Source organism: Panthera pardus, unplaced genomic scaffold, assembly GCF_024362965.1.
Source record: "Panthera pardus isolate Hobbes unplaced genomic scaffold, ASM2436296v1 HiC_scaffold_10, whole genome shotgun sequence".
Classification (NCBI taxonomy): domain Eukaryota; kingdom Metazoa; phylum Chordata; class Mammalia; order Carnivora; family Felidae; genus Panthera; species Panthera pardus.
Genome location: NW_026526655.1, coordinates 25,135,105 through 25,154,919, shown reverse-complemented (window position 1 = coordinate 25,154,919; position 19,815 = coordinate 25,135,105). Strand labels below are relative to the sequence as shown.

The following is a 19,815-nucleotide window of genomic DNA, read 5'->3' as shown; positions in this document are numbered from 1 at the left end:
AAGCTGACTGAACATAAATGTGTAAGTTCAAATTCTATTTCATAGAGTTAGAAAGAAGCCGAAGATCTATGGTATCAACCAATATAAAGTTATAATACCCATTTTTATAAACATTCAGCCATTTTAAGTTATTAATAGAGTTTCACACTCTGCAACATGTATACATTTATATACACTTCTAATACACATTTGCATTTGAATAAATCCCCAAAAGTGGGAAAAAAGTTACAATAAAGCAACTTGTAAATACAAGCAGAGTACAGACAAAATCACATTGCAATGTTATGAATCTGGCTCTCTGCTTTCATCACTTTCAAATCCTTATAGGAAATAAAATCAAGGCTTCAAATTTGCCAACTTCTAAGTCTCTCAAATGCATTTTCAATTTCTTCCATTAGAATGTTGACAAAGTCATTAGTATCCCCTGGTTACTGCCAATTTCATGATATCCTATCACCCTTTGGTCTTTTTCACCAATTCTTACTCATTTTTTTCAGGTTTCAAAGCCTCACACTCTTGTCCCTTTTCCTTTCCTCTCCCAAGAGAGATGGACTCTTTAATATTGGGAAGGATAAAAGCTGCCTTCTTTGATTTTCTATTGCATGCTTTGAATTATATGGACAGGAGAGTTTTAGCTTCACCCAAGCTCCTACCTTCTTTTCAACAGCTTAATGCCTCCCTTACTCTGAATTTTTAGATCCTCAATTTCAGAACAGTTTTAGACCAGGAAAACACTAAGTTATCTATTGGAGGAAAGTGAGAATAAACAGAAAACAATTACTTTCTTCTCATTTTTTTCCAAACCACTAGATGATGGTATTGAAGGCTGTGTTGATCATTTTCTCCAGAGTGAAACCAAGAGAAGTGTCTTCACACAGCATAGAACAAAAGGCCAAGGAAGCTTCTTCTTTGAAATTCTTCAGAGAAAAGAACTTTCGATTAGCACCCAGAATTCAACAGTTCTCTGACCTCCCAGAGTGATAGTCACATGGGGAAGGAGTAGAAGGCCTATTCAATGGCTTACAGTTCAAAAGGCCATTACAAGCCTCACTAAAGAAACTTTAGGAATGTAGTGATTAGGCAACCTTTAACTTACTCTGTGTTTTCTCTGGAAGCTGTAAAATAGATTTTTCTTTATCTCATCTGAATTGTTATCTGTCTGTTAAAAATGTGGGGAGATAATAATGTGCTTAGTATTTCAACCTTTATATAGAGTATTGAACTTGCTTTCATTAAAATAGATGCAAGCTTAAATAATGGTTCTTGCTGCTGTACTGCATGTGTTCAAGTAAATGGACTAGCTCAAAATATTGAAATAGAATACCTGTCTAGAGGCACAAATGCAGAAAAAATATTTTTCTTTCATTATACAAAACCATCCATGCTTTTTGTATTACTTACTGTATATAGAGGCATAGGTTTTATTTGAAATATATTTGAACAGATACCACTAGCCTTTTTTTTTTTTTAAGGCTAAAATACATGACTTAGTTGTAGTAGCTCAGTTTTGTGATCAGAGCAGTATAGATTCAAATCCTTATTCTATGACTAGCCATGTAGCCTCAGGCAATTATTTACATGTTACTCACCTGAAAAAATGAATGATAATATCTCCCTTTCAGGGTTGTGATGAGGAATAGACCTCATATTAGCAGAGTATTTAATGCAGGATTACTTAGCTAAATTAAGCCCTCAATAAATATACTTAAGAGAAATATGAAAACATACAAGTATATTCATGTGTTTACTTCTAAAAATATTTGTTGAGAAACTACTTAACTTTATGCTAGACACTGCTAACAAATAAGGATATGATGAAAACATGAAATAAAATACATATTCTCTTATCTACAGCTTACAGTCTAGTTGAGAAGACAAACGAGATAAATAATCGCTGAAAGACAGAGAGAGAGAGAGAGAGAGAGAGAGAGAGAGAGAGAATGCACTGAGAGAATATAGCACTTGTCTTAACCTAATCAGTAAATCGCATTAGGTCTACCCACATAAGGAGGAATAAGAAACTGAGATGAGAAGGATAAATAGGAATAATTAAAGCAAAGAGGGCTGGGGGAATTTGGGAATCACAACTCTAGTCAAGAGAGACTGAGCAGGGAATAAGATTAGTGATTATAGAGAAAAGGCTGGACATGGGCAGTGAGTGGGAAAGTGGTACCTGATGAGATAGTGGAGGTATACAAGAGCCAGATTACATAGGATTTACAGGTCATTTACAAGATTTTCTGCTTTGTCCAAAGAGTTATGGGAAGCTGTTGGAAGGTTTTAAACAACAGAGTAAGGATCTTATTTTTTTTTCCTTCTCCAAATTTTTATTTAAAAACCAATTTGTTAACATACAGTGTAATGTTAGTTTCAGATGTAGAATTTAGTGATTCATCACTTACATACAACACCCGGTGCTCATCACAACAAATGCCTTCCTTAATCTCTACCATCTATTTAACCCAACCCTTACCACCTCCCCTCCAGCTTTTTATCTATAGTGAAGAGTCTGTTTCTTGGTTTGCCTCTCCTCCCCCACTATGTTCATTTGTTTTGTTTCTTAAATTCCACAAATGAGTGAAATCATATGGTATTTGTCTTTCTCTAACTGACTTGTTTTTCTTAGCATAATACTCTTTGGGTCCATCCACATCATTGCAAATAGTAAGATTTCATTGTTTTTTTATGGCTGAATAATGCTGCAGTGGACATAGGCATGCAGATATATTTTTGAGATCTTGATTTGATATTTTTTGGATACATCCCTAAAAATGGGATTGCTGAATCATATGGTAGTTCTTTTTCTAAGTTTTTGAGAAACCTCTATACTGTTTTCCATAGTAGCCACTCCAACTTACATTCCTGCTATACAAAATTTTCCTTTCCTCCACACCCTCACCATCACTTGTAGTAAGTTCTCTTATTTTAACATGTGTGAGGTGCGGTTTCCATCTGCATTTCCATGATGATTAGTGATGTTGAACGCCTGTTTTCATGCTCTTGTTGGCCATATGCATGTCTTTTTTGGAGAAATTTCTCTTTATTCCTCTGCCCAGTTTTAAACAGGAAAAGTTTGCAGCTTTCTGTTGAGTTGTATGGGTTTCTTACATAATTTTTGTATAAACACCTTATCAGATATAATGATCTGTAAATGTTTTCTCCCATTTTAAAGTTGCCTTTTCTTTTTACTGATTTTTCTTTTGCTGTGCAGGAACTTTTTAGTTTGATGTAATCCCACGTGCTTACTTTTGCTTTTGTTGCTTCTGTTTTTGGTGTTATATTCATAAAATCATTGCCAAGATCAATGTTAAGGAGCTTACTACTGCTTATGTTTTCTTCTAGGAGCATTATGTTTTCAGGTCTTATGTTTAAGTCCTTAACCCATTTTTAGTTAATTTTTGTAAGTGGTATGAGATAGGCATCCTATTCCATTATTTTGCATGTGAACATTCAGCTTTCCAAACATCATTTATTAAAGAGACTATTTCTTCCTGCATTCAATATTGTTGGCTCCTTTATAAAATATTAATTGACTATATATGTATGGGTTAATTTAGAGCTCTTGATTCTGCTTCATTAGTCTATGTATACGTTTTTGTACCAGTACCACACTGTTTCAATTACTATAGCTTTGTAATATAGTTTAAATCAGGAGGCATGAAGCCTCTACCTTTGTTCTTTCATAAAATTGACTTGGCTATTCAGAATCTTTCGCAGTTCTGTAGGAATTTTAGGATTTTTTTTCTATTTCTGTGAAAAATGCCATTGGAATTTTGATAGAGAGTGTATTGCATTTATATATGACTTTGGGTACTGTGGACATTTTAACAATATTAACTCTTCCAATCCATGAATGTGGGTTATCATTCCATTTATTTGCATTTTCAATTTCTTTGATCAATATTATGTAGTCTTTGATGTATAGATATTTTACTTCCTTCATCAAATTGATTCCCAAGTATTCCTAAGCTGTGGCTTTTGCATACTCAGTCTTTGTTATGTTGAGATATGTTTCTTCTATTTATTCTATATCTAATTTGTTGAGAGCTTTTTTTCATGAAAAAATGTTGAATTTTGTCAAATGCTTTTTATTCATCTCTTGAGATGATGATGATTTTTGTCTTTCATTCTATTAGTATGGTGTATCATTATATTGATCTAGCAATAGCACTGCTAGGAATTTACCCAAGGGATACAGGAGTACTGATGCATAGGGGCACTTGTACCCCAATGTTTATAGCAGCACTCTCAACAATAGCCAAATTATGGAAAGAGCCTAAATGTCCATCAACTGATGAATGGATAAAGAAATTGTGGTTTATATACACAATGGAATACTACGTGGCAATGAGAAAGAATGAAATAGGGCCTTTTGTAGCAACGTGGATGGAACTGGAGAGTGTGATGCTAAGTGAAATAAGCCATACAGAGAAAGACAGATACCCTATGGTTTCACTCTTATGTGGATCCTGAGAAACTTAACAGAAACCCATGGGGGAGGGGAAGGAAAAAAAAAAAAAAAAAGAGGTTAGAGTGGGAGAGAGCCAAAGCATAAGAGTCTGTATATTCTGAACCATCCTTGCATCCCAGGGATAATTCCACTTGATCATTGTGAATGATTATTTAACTGTGCTATTAAGTTCAGTTTTCTTAAAAAAAATTTTTTTTAATGTTTATTTTTGAGAGAGAGAGAGAGAGAGAGAGAGAGAGAGAGACAGAGTGTGAGCCTGGGAAGGACAGAGAAACGGTGACACAGAATCTGAAGCAGATTCCAGGCTCTAATCTATCAGCATGGAGCCCGACTAGGGGCTCAAACTCAGGAACTGTGAGATCATGACCCGAGCTGAAGTCGGATGTTTAACCCACTGAGCTACCCAGGTGCCCCTAAGTTCAGTGTTACAATATTTTTTTTAAGAATGTTTGAATCCATATTTATTCAAGGATATCAGTTTGTAATTTTCTTTTCTTACGGTGTCCTTATCTGGCTTTCGTATCCAAACAATGCTGTCCTTATAAAATGAATTTGGGAGTGTGCCCTCCTCCACATTTTTTTGGAAGAGTTTGAGAAGGATTGGTGTTAATTCTTCTCTAGATATTTGGTAGAATTCACCAATAAAACTAGAAAATAATAAATAAAACTGGGCTTTTCTATGATGGGAGGTTTTTAATTACTGGTTCAATCTCCTTACTTATCTGTTAAGATTACCTGTTTTTTCAAAGCATAATTCAAACTTGTATGTTTTTATTAATTAGTCCATTTTTTCTAGGTTGTCTACCTTGTTGCCATATAATTGCTCATTGTAATCTTTTAATAATCCTTTGTATTTCTGTGGTATCAGTTGTAATGTCTCCTCTTTCATTTCTAATATTATCTGGGTCCTCTCTCTTTTTACCCTGGTAAGTGTAGCTGAAAGTCTGCCAATTTTTGTTTATCTTTAAAAAAAAAAAAAACACTGTTCATTTCATTAATCTTTTCTATTGTTTTTCCATTCTATATTTCATTTATTTCAGTTCTGATCCTTTTTATCCTTCCTTCTGCCAACTTTGGACTTCGTTTTTTCTTGTCTTTTTTAATTCTTGTGGTATAAAATTAAGTTGTTTATTTGAGATCTTTCTTTTCCTTTCTTTTAAAATGTAAGTATTGCTATAAACTTCTCTCTTAGGACTTGTTAAGCTGCATCACATTAGTTTGGTATGGTGTGTTTCCATTTTTGTTTAAGATATTGATTTATCTTTTAATTTCATTGAAGGACCAATTGGTTGTTAAGTAGTGTGTTGTTTAATTTCTACATATTTGCGGATTTTCTAGTTTTCCTCCTGTTACTGATTCCTAGTTATATACCATTATGGTCAGAAAAGATAACTGGCATGACTACAATCTTTTAAAATTTGCTAAGACTTGTTTTGTCACCTGAAATGTGATATATCCTGGAGGATATTTCATGTGTGCTTGGAATGATATATATTCTGCTGCTATTGGATGGAATGTTCTGTATATGTCTTTTAGGTCCAGTAGGTCTAAAGTATAGCTCAAGTCCAGTGTTTCCTTATTTCCTTATAGTTCAAGTCCTTAGTTTGTGTATGGATGATCACTGAAAGTGGGGCATTAAAGTCCCCTGCCATGATTGTATTGTTAGCGATTGCTCCCTTCAGATCTGTTCAGATGCTCTGTTGTTGGTTGCATATATATTTATAATTGTTATATCCCCTAGGTGAATTCACCCCTCTTTTACTACATAATGACCATCATTGTCTTTTGTTACATTTTTTACTTAAAGTCTATTTTGTCTAATATAACTGGACCTGGTTTCTTTGGTTTCCATATAATATGCTCTCTTCTTTTGCCTAAAATAATTTGAGTTGGGTTTTTGCCATTAAAAGAGCACTGGATTAGTTTCTTTTTGCTATTGTAATAAATAACAAAATGTAATCACTTAAAACAACACAAATTTAGTCCTTAGAGTTCTGGAGGTCAGAAGTCCTCTTGGGAAGAGGATCATCATAAGACTGTGTTGCAGTGACGTCTAGGAGTAGGGAACATTAGGTATATATGTGGAATGAGAGTGTAGTCTTTGTAACATGTTAGAATGAGTTAAAACTAGAGAAGTTAGGAGGGATAGGAATGGGGGAATAATTGATAAGACATACCCACTCACTCACCATATTGAATAGGTTGAACAGACATGACCCAAAGCTTTGTTTAATCTTTTTTTAAAAATTTTTTTTAACGTTTATTTATTTTTGAGAGAGAGAGAGAGAGAGAGTGACAGAGAGAGAGAGACAGAGCATAAGCGGGGGAGAGGAAGAGAGAAAGGGAGACACAGAATCCGAAGCAGGCTCCAGACTCAGAGCTGTCAGCACAGAGCCCAATGTGGGGCTCCAACTCACTAGCTGTGAGATCATGACCTGAGCCGAAGTCAGACACCCAACTGACTGAGCCACCCAGGTGTCCCCAGCTTTGTTTAATCTTAAGTATTCTAGTTACTATATCTCTGACTTGACGGCACCTGGGAAGGAAATTCTAATGGGGAAGATAACAGGCAGCAGGGACAACAGTGACAAAATATTAGAAAGTCCTTGAATATTCTTAGAACACTGAGCACATTATAAAGTACCTCTCAGGAGGCACATTAACTGTAATAGAGTAAAATAAATTTCTAAGTGTTTTGTTGAAACTCTAAATACATAAAATTTAATAGTACAATATATTGTGCTATAATTACTCAATTAATTTGTAAACTATTATTAACTATTCCTTTGTTTTATTATGTTATCTTACTAAAAGGAAAAAAAAAGAACACCATAGGATGCCTTTTAAAGTTCATTCTTTATCTTTGTCTCCCCAAACTATTATTAAATATATAGTTTCATGTTACTCAACTGTGAATTTTCCTGTCGTACATCCTTTTTGAGGAAATAAATCATCATAAGAAGAAATGAATTATCAGGACTATATGTTTTTAATTATATTTCTGACTATAGAACAATAGGAAGAATGATGGGGGGTGTGACAGTAGTTTCTCAAATGATTTCCCACAGACATCTGCCTCAGAATGATCTGGTATGTGTTAAAAATGCAGAATCCTGGGCCTCAAACCACTGTATATATTCGTTTCCTAGGGCTGGTGTAACAAAATGCCACAAAATGAGCAGGTTAAAATAACAGAAATTTATTCTCCCACAGTTCCAGATTTCAAAATCAAAATGTCCGCAGGCTGTTTCCTTCTTGGGGGCTCAGAGGCAGAATCTGTTCTTTGCCTCTTCCCTAGCTTCCGGCGATTGCTAGCAATCCCTGGTGTTCCTAGGCATACAGCTGCATAACTCCAGTCTCAGCTTCTGCCATCACTTGGATTTTTTCCCTATGAGCGCGTGTATATGTCTGCATGTGGCGTTCTCCTACCTGTGTCTGTCTCTGCATCTCTCCTCTTCCTACAAGCACTTGGGCCATATTGGATTAAGGTCCTACTCCACTCCTGTGTAAACCGCATTTTAATTTACATCTTAATTACATCTACAAAGACCTTATCTCCAAATAAGGCCACGTTCACAGGCATTAGGACTTTAATACATCTTTTGGGGAGATACCATAGAAGCCACAACACTTATCTAAGCAATAATCTCTGGAAACTGACACACAGACTTCTGCGTTTTTAATAGTTAAAAGCTGGTGCCTTAAAATTCCCCAGCTACTGATCTAGCAGCGAGTCAGGTTAAAATGTTGCCATTTGTGATAAACACTGAAGCCTGCAGTCATTCTGGTTTTTGTTGTTGAGAGGCCATCAGTTCTTCCAGAATTTCTGGTTTACAAAATGGAAGGAGCGTCATTTCTGAAATTATAACTGCTTACTACCCTTTTAATAAGAACACGAAGAACATTTTAGAGCATTGTTAGTAATTAGATACTGTGTTATTTCAAATACAACAAAAAACTCCTATTTGCATTTTTTTACAAAGTGCATTAATGTATTTCTTCAGTATAAAGAAGAAAATCTTAGAAGTACAATTAAGATTTTCTATCTTCTGATTACTTAGAACAATGACTTCACTATATTCTAAGCTACGTACTATAAGTTTTGTACTGCACTATGTTTTACTGAAAAGTGTGGCAAGGTTGACTAATTTCCCAGTGAAGACTGGCTGTGAGGCCCATAGCACAATTCTCTAACATGGTCGCCATTGTTGGGAAACGTACATTTACCCAAGATAGTATGGGCTGGGCTTGGAATGTGCAAATTAAAGACAAAAATAGGGGACTGAGAGAAAGTAAGAAAATCAGCAACCTTAGCAATATTTTCTTAAAACAAGGTAAACATCGGGGCACCTGCGTGGCTCAGTTGACTGAGCGTCCAACTTAATTTCATCTCAGGTCATGATCTCACAGTGTAGAGCTCTGCACTGAGCACAGAGTCTGCTTGAGATTCTCTCTCCCTCTCTCGCTGCCCCTCCCCCTCTCAAAATAAATAAAGAAAAATTAAAAAAAAACAAGGTAAACCTCAATTTATAATTGAAATTCATTTTTCTATAATATACAACGTATTAGAGGTGATAATGATGACAATACCAATGGGATTGTGATTTTATAGAAAGTCAACACTACTTATGATGTCATAAACACTAAAATGCTTACTATTTTGTAGTTATTGTCACTCTCACCAGAGTAAAACAAAAGCATATGTTAAGCAAACATTCTATTTTTCTCCACCAGTGTTAAATACCCTTAATTCCCTACTCATTAATTCTTTGCCCTGATTAAATTCTGGACATTCAGTGATTCATCATAAAATTGGATCATGTTGCCATTCAGAGGATTCAGTTATTAGCAATTGACTATAGTTTCACTATTCCCTTTTTCTAGATGCATGTCCAATGAGAAGGATTTTATAACTATCACATTTCAGGAACACCAAAATCATAGATAAATGTAAAAAAAAAAATCATAGATAAATGAAGAAATTTATATTCCTCTTATATTCTTTGTCTAAAAAATCTACTCCTCATCACCAAATATTTATCTCTTGAAACACTAAACTAAAATTAATATTTTGTGGATATTTTTATAAAGCATGAAGTCTGTTACTTGTAAAGCTGATTTTAAAATGTTTTAATTACAAGCGTAAAGAGGGAAAGTATTTAGAGGAGTCTCAAGCATAGACATGTTTTATCCATTAAAGATCTCAGGAGGCCATTTTTAAATTCCTCAACATCTAGGCTTCTAGTGACAACTCTCATTTCTTCAATATCTGCCAGTGGCTTATGCGCTACTTGCACACTTAAAACTCACCACCTTGATGATGTGAACTGTTTTTTTTTTTTTTTTTAAATGAGGCCCTTGATATTTCTCCTTTCTTTCTTTTTCCCCAAGAAGAAATGTTTCATTAAGTAAAAAGTTAAATATTGCATCTTTACACTATGTATTTATATGTATTTATGTACTATATAATCTATTTTAATAAGAAAATGTAATTGTATAATAATAGTTAGCATATATATAGCACTTGTTTTGAAGCAGGCATTCAGTGAAGTCAGTACTATTATTAACCCCATATCCAAATGGTAAAACTGAGGTTCAGAAATGTTAAATAGCTTACCAAAGACCAAACATCTAATAAATAGTTTTCTTGGGATTAAAACCTGGGCCATTTGGTTCCAGAGTATGCTCCTAAATGTGATGCTGCACTGGGTATGTTTCAGTAATTCAGGTTTTCTTATGAAAATCCATCATTTCTCTTTGTTTGGGGGAAAATCAAGGTGAAATGGAGAGCATAGATTTTGAAACTAGACAAATGCTGGGTTCAAATACTGAATATGATTTTTAATAGCTCAAAACAGTGGGAATATTATTCAACTTACTGATCATCTGTATAGTCATCTGCAAAATAGAGATAATTATACTTTACAAGGTGGTGGTAAAGATGAAATTAAACTATACAGATCAAGAGATAGAGCCTGGCACTGTTTTGTCATTTAGCTGGAATACTGCAGGAACACCTGGGTGGCTCAGTTGTTTGAGCATCTGACCCTTGATTTTGACTCAGGTCATGATCCCAGGGTCATGGGATTGAGCCTATGTCAGAGCCTGCTTAAGATTCTCTCTCTCCCTCTGCTCCTCTCTAGCTGCCCCTCCCCCCTGACTTCTTTAAAATAATAACAACATATATTGCCGACACCTGAGATCAGTAAAGGAGAGATGAATTATTAATAAATTATGTTTGAGGGGTGCCTGGGTGGCTCAGTCAGTTGAGCATGACTTCGGCTCAGGTCAGGATCTCACATTCTGTGGGTTCGAGCCCCGCATCAGGCTCTGTGCTGACAGCTCAGAGACTGGAGCCTGCTTCAGATTCTGTGTCTCCCTCTCTCTCTCTCTGCCCCTTCCCCACTCGTGCTCTTTCTCTCTCTGTCTCTCAAAAATAAATAAACATTAAAAAGATAAAATAAAATAAATTATGTTTCATCAGCATCCTAATCAATTAAGGATTTAAAAAAATCATGTTACACCAAAACTTCTAGATGCATTAGAAATTTCAACAGAGTGTGTAATATACTAGAAATAAAAGATAAAGACAATGCCAGGATCATAAACATGAAAAGAAAAACAATCTATCCACTTAACTAAATAAAAATATAAAATATTTATCAAAAGGCAATTTTTTAAAATTACCTAAGAGAGGGAAAGTTATACATAACACATTCAAGAGATAAAAATTTAATATACTTAATTTGTGATGAGGTCTCTCAAATCCAAAGGGAGAAGACCAACTCCAAGTTGAAAATAAGCAAAACTCAGACTGACTAATTTACGAAAGAAGAAAATTGAAATGCTCTGTCAGCTAAAAAATTATAAATTTAAAAGACCTCTTTTTCACATTTCAGATCACCAAAATTTAAAACCATAGATAATACCCAGTGTTACAAAGAGCAGTGGAAAATATTATGTATAAAACATTGTTTAGGAGAGGTGTAAACTGACCTATCACTTTTGAAAGATGACGTAGAAAAATACACCAAAATTTATCATATGTTACCTCATTTACACAGGAATCCCACTTCTAAGTGTTTAGCCTAAGGAAATAATTGTACTTGCAAAATACTTTATGAACTAAGATCCACATTATGGCAGTGCTAAAAACGTAAAAAATAGAAAATAAATGACCATTAATACGGCAATTATTGGATAAATGTATTTATATGTATCTTTTTAAACAATAAGAACGCCACCATGGAAGATGCTCATAATATATTAGACAGAGACATATGGCTGAAGACCATTTAAATCTATATGTTATGATACTGTTTCTATGTGAAGAGATATGCTTCACTACCCATATATCTATAAACAAAAATTACATATTCTTTTTCCATGTTTTTACTGTTTGGAGTTCTAACAATGATAATTAGAAAAATAAATGTAATTTCATTTTGAAAAGTTAATTATGAATTTAGTTTCTCTTGTTTATGTTTAGTTTAAGTGTATATGTACAAATATTTTTAAGATAAAGGTGTATGAGTTTAAATATAACTCAGATTTTGAAGGGTTAATGTAATATAATCTTTACTGTTTACGTTTTAGAGTTAAATTTTATATTTAGATATTTTAAGAAACTTCAAACACTTTCATTAACCTACCCAAAAACTTCTTCCAACGAGCACTGTCATTTTGCTCATGCTATAGCCATACAAATGAAGGAGACAGAAAATGTTTTGGCTTTTCATATCCTAGAGTTTCTCTCAGTCTCAATCTCTTCAAACTATAAAGTCTGCTTTGAAATTTTTGACTTAAAAGTGTAAGATGGCTCAAGCCACTTTTACACTGTACAGATGAGGTGAAATTTTTCTTTTATTGTCATTACTGTTTAAATCATGTTGAACTCCAAAAACATGTTAAAAATCAAGGCTACCTTGTCTTTTAAGTTACCAAGCCAAAGCTCAAATTTAGAGGATTTTATGGTGACGGTGTATGTATGCATGTGTGTGTATTCTAGGGATGTGTACATGTGTATGTGTTGTGTGTGCATATGCATATGTATGTGTGTACCTTGTGGTGAATATGTGTGTGCTCGTGTATATTGTATGTGCAAAGCCTATTAAGAGAGAATATCTTAAAAATCCGATACGTGCAGTGCATTTAAAATGAAGCAAATATTTAAGTTTTCCCATTTGCAAATAGTACTATGGATGATGAAAAGGCTGTAATCACAGGTGGGCAACCCCTGTAGGCTCAAGGTAAACAGCAGCAGCATCACCTCTCAAGTCAAGTTTATAGGGTAATTACATTTCTGAAAATTCAGGATCCAGTGTACTGTTAGACTGAAATTCAAATCGTGATCAAAGGATTTCATGCAAAACTGTTTACTCTAAAATGTTACAAATGAAAAAAAAAAAAAAAGAATGCTTAATTTTATACTAGAGCACCATAAAACTGCTTCTTCTAACTGCTTCCTTTCTTCCCCAAACTGAAAAGTCAACTCTAAGAGCACAGAACAACAACAACAACAAAAAAAACCAAACAAAAAGCAAAACAAAAACAAAACAAAACAAAACAAACAAAAACGTTCATGGTCTGAAAAAAGGATAAACTCAGTCTAAGAAGTGTAATACTGAAAATTGAAAAAATGTTACATTTTTAATTTATTGTTATTATTTACTTTTTGGTTGCTCAAAAAGCTTAGGAGTCTTAAAGAAGTATGGAATAATTACATATTTTACCTTATTTTGTTTTTTTACATTTTTATTTCTTTTTGCATGTTCTTCTTTCCGTTTGCTTTTTATTCGGCTTTATGAAAGATAAAAAGAAGTAAATGTGGGATTTGCAAAATGATTAAATGGGTGAAAGAGGAATGTGTTTCTCTGATTCTTTTATGTTTTGTTCAGGTTTTCTTGTTTTCCTAGTAGTACTACTGTTTTATTTTATTTTGTTTTTTAAATGAAGTAGAAAAATAGGAGACTATAACTATAATCCTAATTTAGGGAAATAGTTAAAAATTTGTGTTGAAGAAGATTCTATTTTACTTCTGTGAATAATCTATTTTGTCTGGGTCATGTACAAACACACATATAAAAATATGGGATAAGAAGCTTAAGTATTAGGAAAAAACAAGCTTTATGTTACAAATCAAAAGGTATAAAACTATGCAAAGAATGCAGGCTAAATAAAAGGATAAATATTATTCAATAAAAACATGCATATTTCGATATATAATAAGATTTTACATTTCTTGATTCTATGTGGAATAGAAGAAACAAAACCTCAGGTTGCAATAGGTTTTTTTCTGCAAAAAGTATTTTTAAGGGTACAAAACGGCTAAAATGTGAGTTCCTCACAAATTATGTCATATTTTATGAATTCTGCCACCCTGAACTTCCTTAAACACTTTCAAAAACAAGGTGGGGTACTCATAAGTAAAGTCATTATTTAACTTGGTAAACTGAAATATATAAGCCTCTTGAGAGTTCATATTTTTTTAAAATGTCCTTTACTATTCACTCACTTATAAATATAACTTTGTGACTGTTCCAATGATCAGACCAAACCAATAAGACAACATCCAATAGCAAAATGTTTCTTAGGGGTTGTGATTTTTAAAAGGACTGATGCATTATGACCACAGTAAGTATATGTATTTGTAACAGATCATCTAAATTCTGAGTCTTTTTATTTGATATTTATCATAAGTAAGGCAGACACACATGCTTAGCAGTGGCGCTTGTAGGATGTAGAAGAAAATAGTACTTAGTAGAAACACACAGAAGAATTAAATATTAATCATTGAAATATCAAAGTTTAAGATAGGAATGTATCATTATATATCCATGAAAACATTATTTGCTTCTGTGTAACAAAGAAATGATGGAGTGAATCAGTAAGTGGCAAAATAAATGAAAAAAAGAAACAATGAACTGGCTACAGAAATGCATTTATGAAATGAACTTTCTTAACAGCCTCTTTTACACATTTCAGAACACATCTGCATTTTTGCCACCACCCCCCAAAGAGTAAATAGTCTGTTATCCCATGATACCAAATTCACTGAAACCAAAAAGCAAACAGAAAATTCAGTAGGGCAGATTTCCACAAACTGATCACGTCCAAAGAATTACCCAGGATGCTTGTTAAATATTTAAAAGCCCCAGTTCCATTTATATCTATTGAATCTAAGTCTCCACAGGAAGGTTCTTATGATTGGGCAAGATTTGGAAGCACGCAGTATGTTATAAAAATATTCAATAGATTATAAAAAGTCACCCTATGCTGATTAACTACCCCCCTTCTTAAAGGTTGAGAAAAAGAGGGCAACAATCCTGTATCAGTTATTTTTAAGTGTTTGGTCCAACATAAAATGGGAGAAAATGTTCAAAGTTTCTGTTTTAACATCCAAATAATGTACTTACTACAGTTTTCAGCTTTTCTGTTGTCCCGGATCACTATTCTTTGGTTGATAGTGCTGAAGAGTGTTGTCCAATTAATGGTATGATAATAACATAGGTTGCTGTTGTCAGTAATATAGATGTTTCCTGCACTGATTTCCTTCAGGGACTGGAATTGTAGAGAAGTGATGCCCTGTTGTTTGAGGATAAGCAAGGAGAGGCCACTAAAGAGAGGGAGGGGGGAGAAGAGAACAATATTTATATGTATATATTAATAAATATTTTCTGGCCATGACTTACATTCTTGAAGTAAAATAAGGATGTCACATCTTACTCCAAAAAGAATGCAAATAGATCATAAAAAAGAGGTCAATAAACTGTGACCTGAACATTATTTATTTACATGCTATATACCAAGTTTCAAAAGTAATCATTTGACCCCCAAAAGGAAAATGTTCATTTTTTAGAAGTATAAATATTAATGATATCTGTATATCTATTTACATACTTAGTATGAGTATATCTGATCACTATTTTCCCCACTATCCCCTAACCAAATAATTAAGAGCATCTGGCTGGCTCATTTGAAGGAGCAAACAGCTCTTGATCTTGGGGTTGTGAGTTCGAGTCTCACATTAGGTGCAGAGATTACTTAAATAAATAAAACTAAAAATACTAAATAATTAATAAATGTTTATGGAATGATTGTTCATCTACCTAAAGTAAGACCTTAATTCTACTCTATTTAATAAATTTATATATGCTTTCAGAGGGTAAATATTGCAGAGAATGACCACAGATATTTAGCTTTAATTTATACCTCAGAAACCAAAGTGTAATTGTAATAGTTGAATAATGTATAAGTAAGGATAAGGGACATTAAAAATTGAAGAGAAGAATGAAATTAAGCTAAAAGTTAAAAAAAATACTCAGAAGGCTTGGACAACTGGGGAAAGCATCTCTAAAAATTAAGTAACAACTATAGTGTGGAAACAAATTATCATTTCAAGGAAATTGTTTTAACATAGCCCACATTTTGTAATTAAGTTCCTTTTCCATTCTCTAAAGAATCATGTGTTTCCCACATTTAAATCAACTAATGAACAATATTTTACATTTTGGAGATCAAAGCTGTCCCCTTTTGTTTTATTTATAAATCTAAATATACTTTGCTGTCAACTCAGCTCAGAAGTTTTTCCATGCATGTGTGTGTGTGTGTGTATATATATATATATATATACACACATACACACATATATTATACATTATACATGTATATACATATACATATATTCTTATATCCATATCCATATATATATATCCATATATATATTTGCCTTGAAAATAAGCTGATATATATATATATATATATATATATATATATATATATACTTAGTATGTGCATATTAAACTGAGATGTAATTCATTCTCTGAAATCTGTGCTCTCATCTTGTGCTGTTTATTACAGTGTGAATAATGCTTGACAGATTTTTAACATTTGACTCAACAGATAATAAAAGTTGGTTGCATATAGCATTTGAATAGACTGTATCTCTCAACTATGCTTTTTTATTAAGTACTTTTCCCCTTTATAGTGTAAAACCTCTTACAGATATACCAGTTTTAATAGCAAAATTCAATAATATTTCTGTGAAATATTATTACAGAATATTTGATGATAATATTGATTTAAGGCATCTTTCCTTTTTAAGCAGAAAAAACTAAATCCTTTTATGTAAATCAACTTTTAACTGTTCATAAATAAGAATCTCATACAGATGAAATCTGAAATAAAATAAAGCAGTGCTTTAATAAATATTAACTTGTTCATTTTTACTATGTGAATAAAAATATTGATATTGGGCCTTTAGAACCGTGTCCTTCTGAGCCCTGATTGTTCTGTCCACTTTTCACCTGCATTGCACTTAGACTGGTGAGCCAAATCCTGAAATATCAGCCCTGTGATACATGGTTCAAACGCTGGCACCAGAAACAGAACAAGAGCCTTCTGGTAAAACAGCATGTGTAACCCACACATGTAAGCCAGTCCCAAGTCATCCAATGCCATTTTTTAGTTATAATAACACATGTTTGGAATAAAAACATTTGATTTTATGGGGTCCTATTATGTACTCCATCCTACAAAACACTAGTAATTGTTTTAAGTGATAAGGAGCTGAAACTCAAACTGTTTATTCTGCATACTTTATTTATTTGTTTATTTATTTGGTATCCTCCATACTGTAAAGCACAGTCGGGGTATTTATCATTAGGCTTACCTTTGGAATTAAAAATGGAAACCAGTATTTGTAGAATAAATATAAAATAAAGGAGGCTGCAACTGTGACATATGTATGCATGATGCTACTTTTGAAATATGAAATACTTGTATCTCTGAACATATATACACCCACCTGTAGAGTACTCTTCCACCAATGGTCACCAGGTTAGAAAAAACACTGAAGTCAGTCATGTTTGGAGGCCATGACTGTATGTTCAAGAAACCTAAAAAGATAAGGGCAGTAAAAAAACAAAACAAAACAAAACAAAACAAAACAAAACAAAACAAAAAACTCAGAATATCATTGTCTTAGTAACCATATTTAATACTGATTATTCTTGAAATATGGTTAAAATGTATCGAAATATAGGAGGTAAAAATAAAAACACTCAATATTCCTATTTTGAGTCATTCTATCTCCTATTTCTTCTTCCAAGATTGAGGGCCTTTCTCAAAATTCCCGGGCCAACACTACTCCATATAATGAATATCAAACTAATGAGCCAAAAATCTAGGTTTCTCAGACACATGGAATCATAGAACTATACATATTAAAGGATTTCAATTATTCTTAATTTGAAACATTTTTCTAAAATCAAAATACTTAGTCCAATTAGATAAAGAGAAAAACACAGCTTTAATTTCTCTGGAAATCCTTTCCTACTTTACACTTATAACACCATTTGTCTACATTGCATCCTAATGCATTCATGTATATATTTAACCTTTCTCATTTAATGTGCCATTCTTTGACATAAATTCATATCCAATTTATGTCTATGAATCCCCTATCAGCTAGTATATAACAGCCCTGAACATATTAGGTGCTCAATAAAATATCTGCTAAATGAACGCTCCATGTCATCCGTGCCCAACAGTACTTGTGAAAACTAAATAGCAAAACATGGATTCAAAGACCAGTTGACAACAAAAAAGTAACAAAAATTTCAAGGATATTTTATTTTATAAATTCCATGGGCTTTCCAAATGTGCACAGATAACATTTCAAATAGCATGCATTTTTAAAATTAGAATTGGCCTTGAAAATAAGTTGATTTCAATATCATGTAATATTTTCAACAAAACACTAACATTCACAGAGTTCCTAGCACAGCAATCACACTTTTAAAACTTACCTGTTATCTCTCGAACGGTCCGAAAGACATTCAGTTTCTCTGGGTCTATGGCTTCAATTGCATTGTAAGGGTCCCTAGCGAATCAAGAAGAGACACAGCCAGATTTTAAATTACATAAAGGAGTGAAAACATAAGAAATTGTGACTATAGTTATTGCACTCAAATTCAATTTTAAGTAGCAATAGAAAGCTTAGCAATGTCTTGTCCAGTTTTCCACACTACAGAGGGAGAAGGATTAAAAGGTGCTTTGAGGACCTTTTTGATGAGATGAGCTCTTTGTTGAAGGCTCTTCTAGACCTAGAGGAATGGTCCAGGTTGACTATCCTAAAGAAGCCTCCAAATGGAACAAACCCATTTATAAACAATTTTATTTCATTTTGCCTTTTAAGGTTGTTCTTAATTAGGAAAAATACACTCTGTGAATACCTTATGGTGAGGATAACTGCCTTTTGGGCTCCTCAAAGCATTCTAAATTGTTAACAGCACCTACAATTTCATTAAATGTATATTAAAAAAAATGAAGTCAAATTTTTCTTTTTTGCTGTATCCTTACATTTGTTAGTGAATTTTTATAACATTGCATGAAAGTTACTCTTCATAAGGATTATTTAGAGCAGTCTTGTTCTTATCCGGGTTATTCATATTTGCTTTCATAAAAGCAGGAAATATTTGCTTCCATATTTATGAATCATACTAACATCTGAAATAAAATTTATAACAAATTTAATAATATCCCAAAGGTGTAAATTTTGGAGATTTAAAAAATACCATTTCCTAATGCATAAATATATTTTGGCAATTAATGTTATTGACATATAGATGCCCAGTCTTTTAAAAATATGAATATAAGATACCTTTTAAAATTAAATATTTAATGGATTTTTTCAGAAGTTTTCTTCTTAGGAAGATGCCTTTCATGTATAATATACTGAACATTCAAAATAATTACAAACTTGAATCTTAAACATAAACACAATACCAAACATTTATCAGTAATTCAAGTAATACCTTATGCTGTTTTAAGGAATACATTTTATTTTTAAGTTTTATTACTTTGAAAGACAACCTGGGAAATCCTGGGCAAGTAGAGACCTCATATCACTATATACCCTTCAGAGAAAAATTATATTCATTGACCACTTCTCAAAAAAAAAAAAAAAAGAAAAGAAAAGAAAAAAGAAAGCAAATCTAAGAACAATGAACAGGTTTTCTTAGAAGCATGTATCCACCTGTTGCAATCAACTGAGTTTTATTCTTGCTGTGTACATCTGTTGTTTTACATCTTTGAGAACCTTCTTTTTTATTTGGGGAGTAAACAATTGGATAGAATGATATATTGGATGCAGCCTTAATAGGGCTATCAATCATGGTGCTCCACAAACAGATAGGCATATGGTCTATCTTAGGAATCTGAGTCTGAACCTACAGACATTTATTCATCTTAGCATTAGAGCCTTAAAAACACTATTAGCTCCAGTAACCTTGATCTCTGGAACCCCATTGTACTGGCTCTCTCAACTTGGTTCATCTGGGCAT

The 19,815-nt window shown here is 33.0% G+C and overlaps 1 protein-coding gene across 6 annotated transcripts in view; it reads right to left on the bottom strand.

Moving 5' to 3' along the window:
• Positions 1-19,815, bottom strand: part of ERBB4 (erb-b2 receptor tyrosine kinase 4) — a 1,139,239-nt gene that overhangs the window by 285,546 nt on the left and 833,878 nt on the right. For all 6 annotated transcript variants that reach the window (XM_019446103.2, XM_019446105.2, XM_019446106.2 and 3 more), the window contains exons 10-12: positions 18,280-18,353; positions 17,277-17,367; positions 14,887-15,086 (exon numbers count right to left, since the gene is read on the bottom strand). In XM_019446103.2, coding sequence (XP_019301648.2) covers positions 14,887-15,086; positions 17,277-17,367; positions 18,280-18,353 — 365 coding nt within the window. The remainder of the gene's footprint in view (positions 1-14,886; positions 15,087-17,276; positions 17,368-18,279; positions 18,354-19,815) is intronic.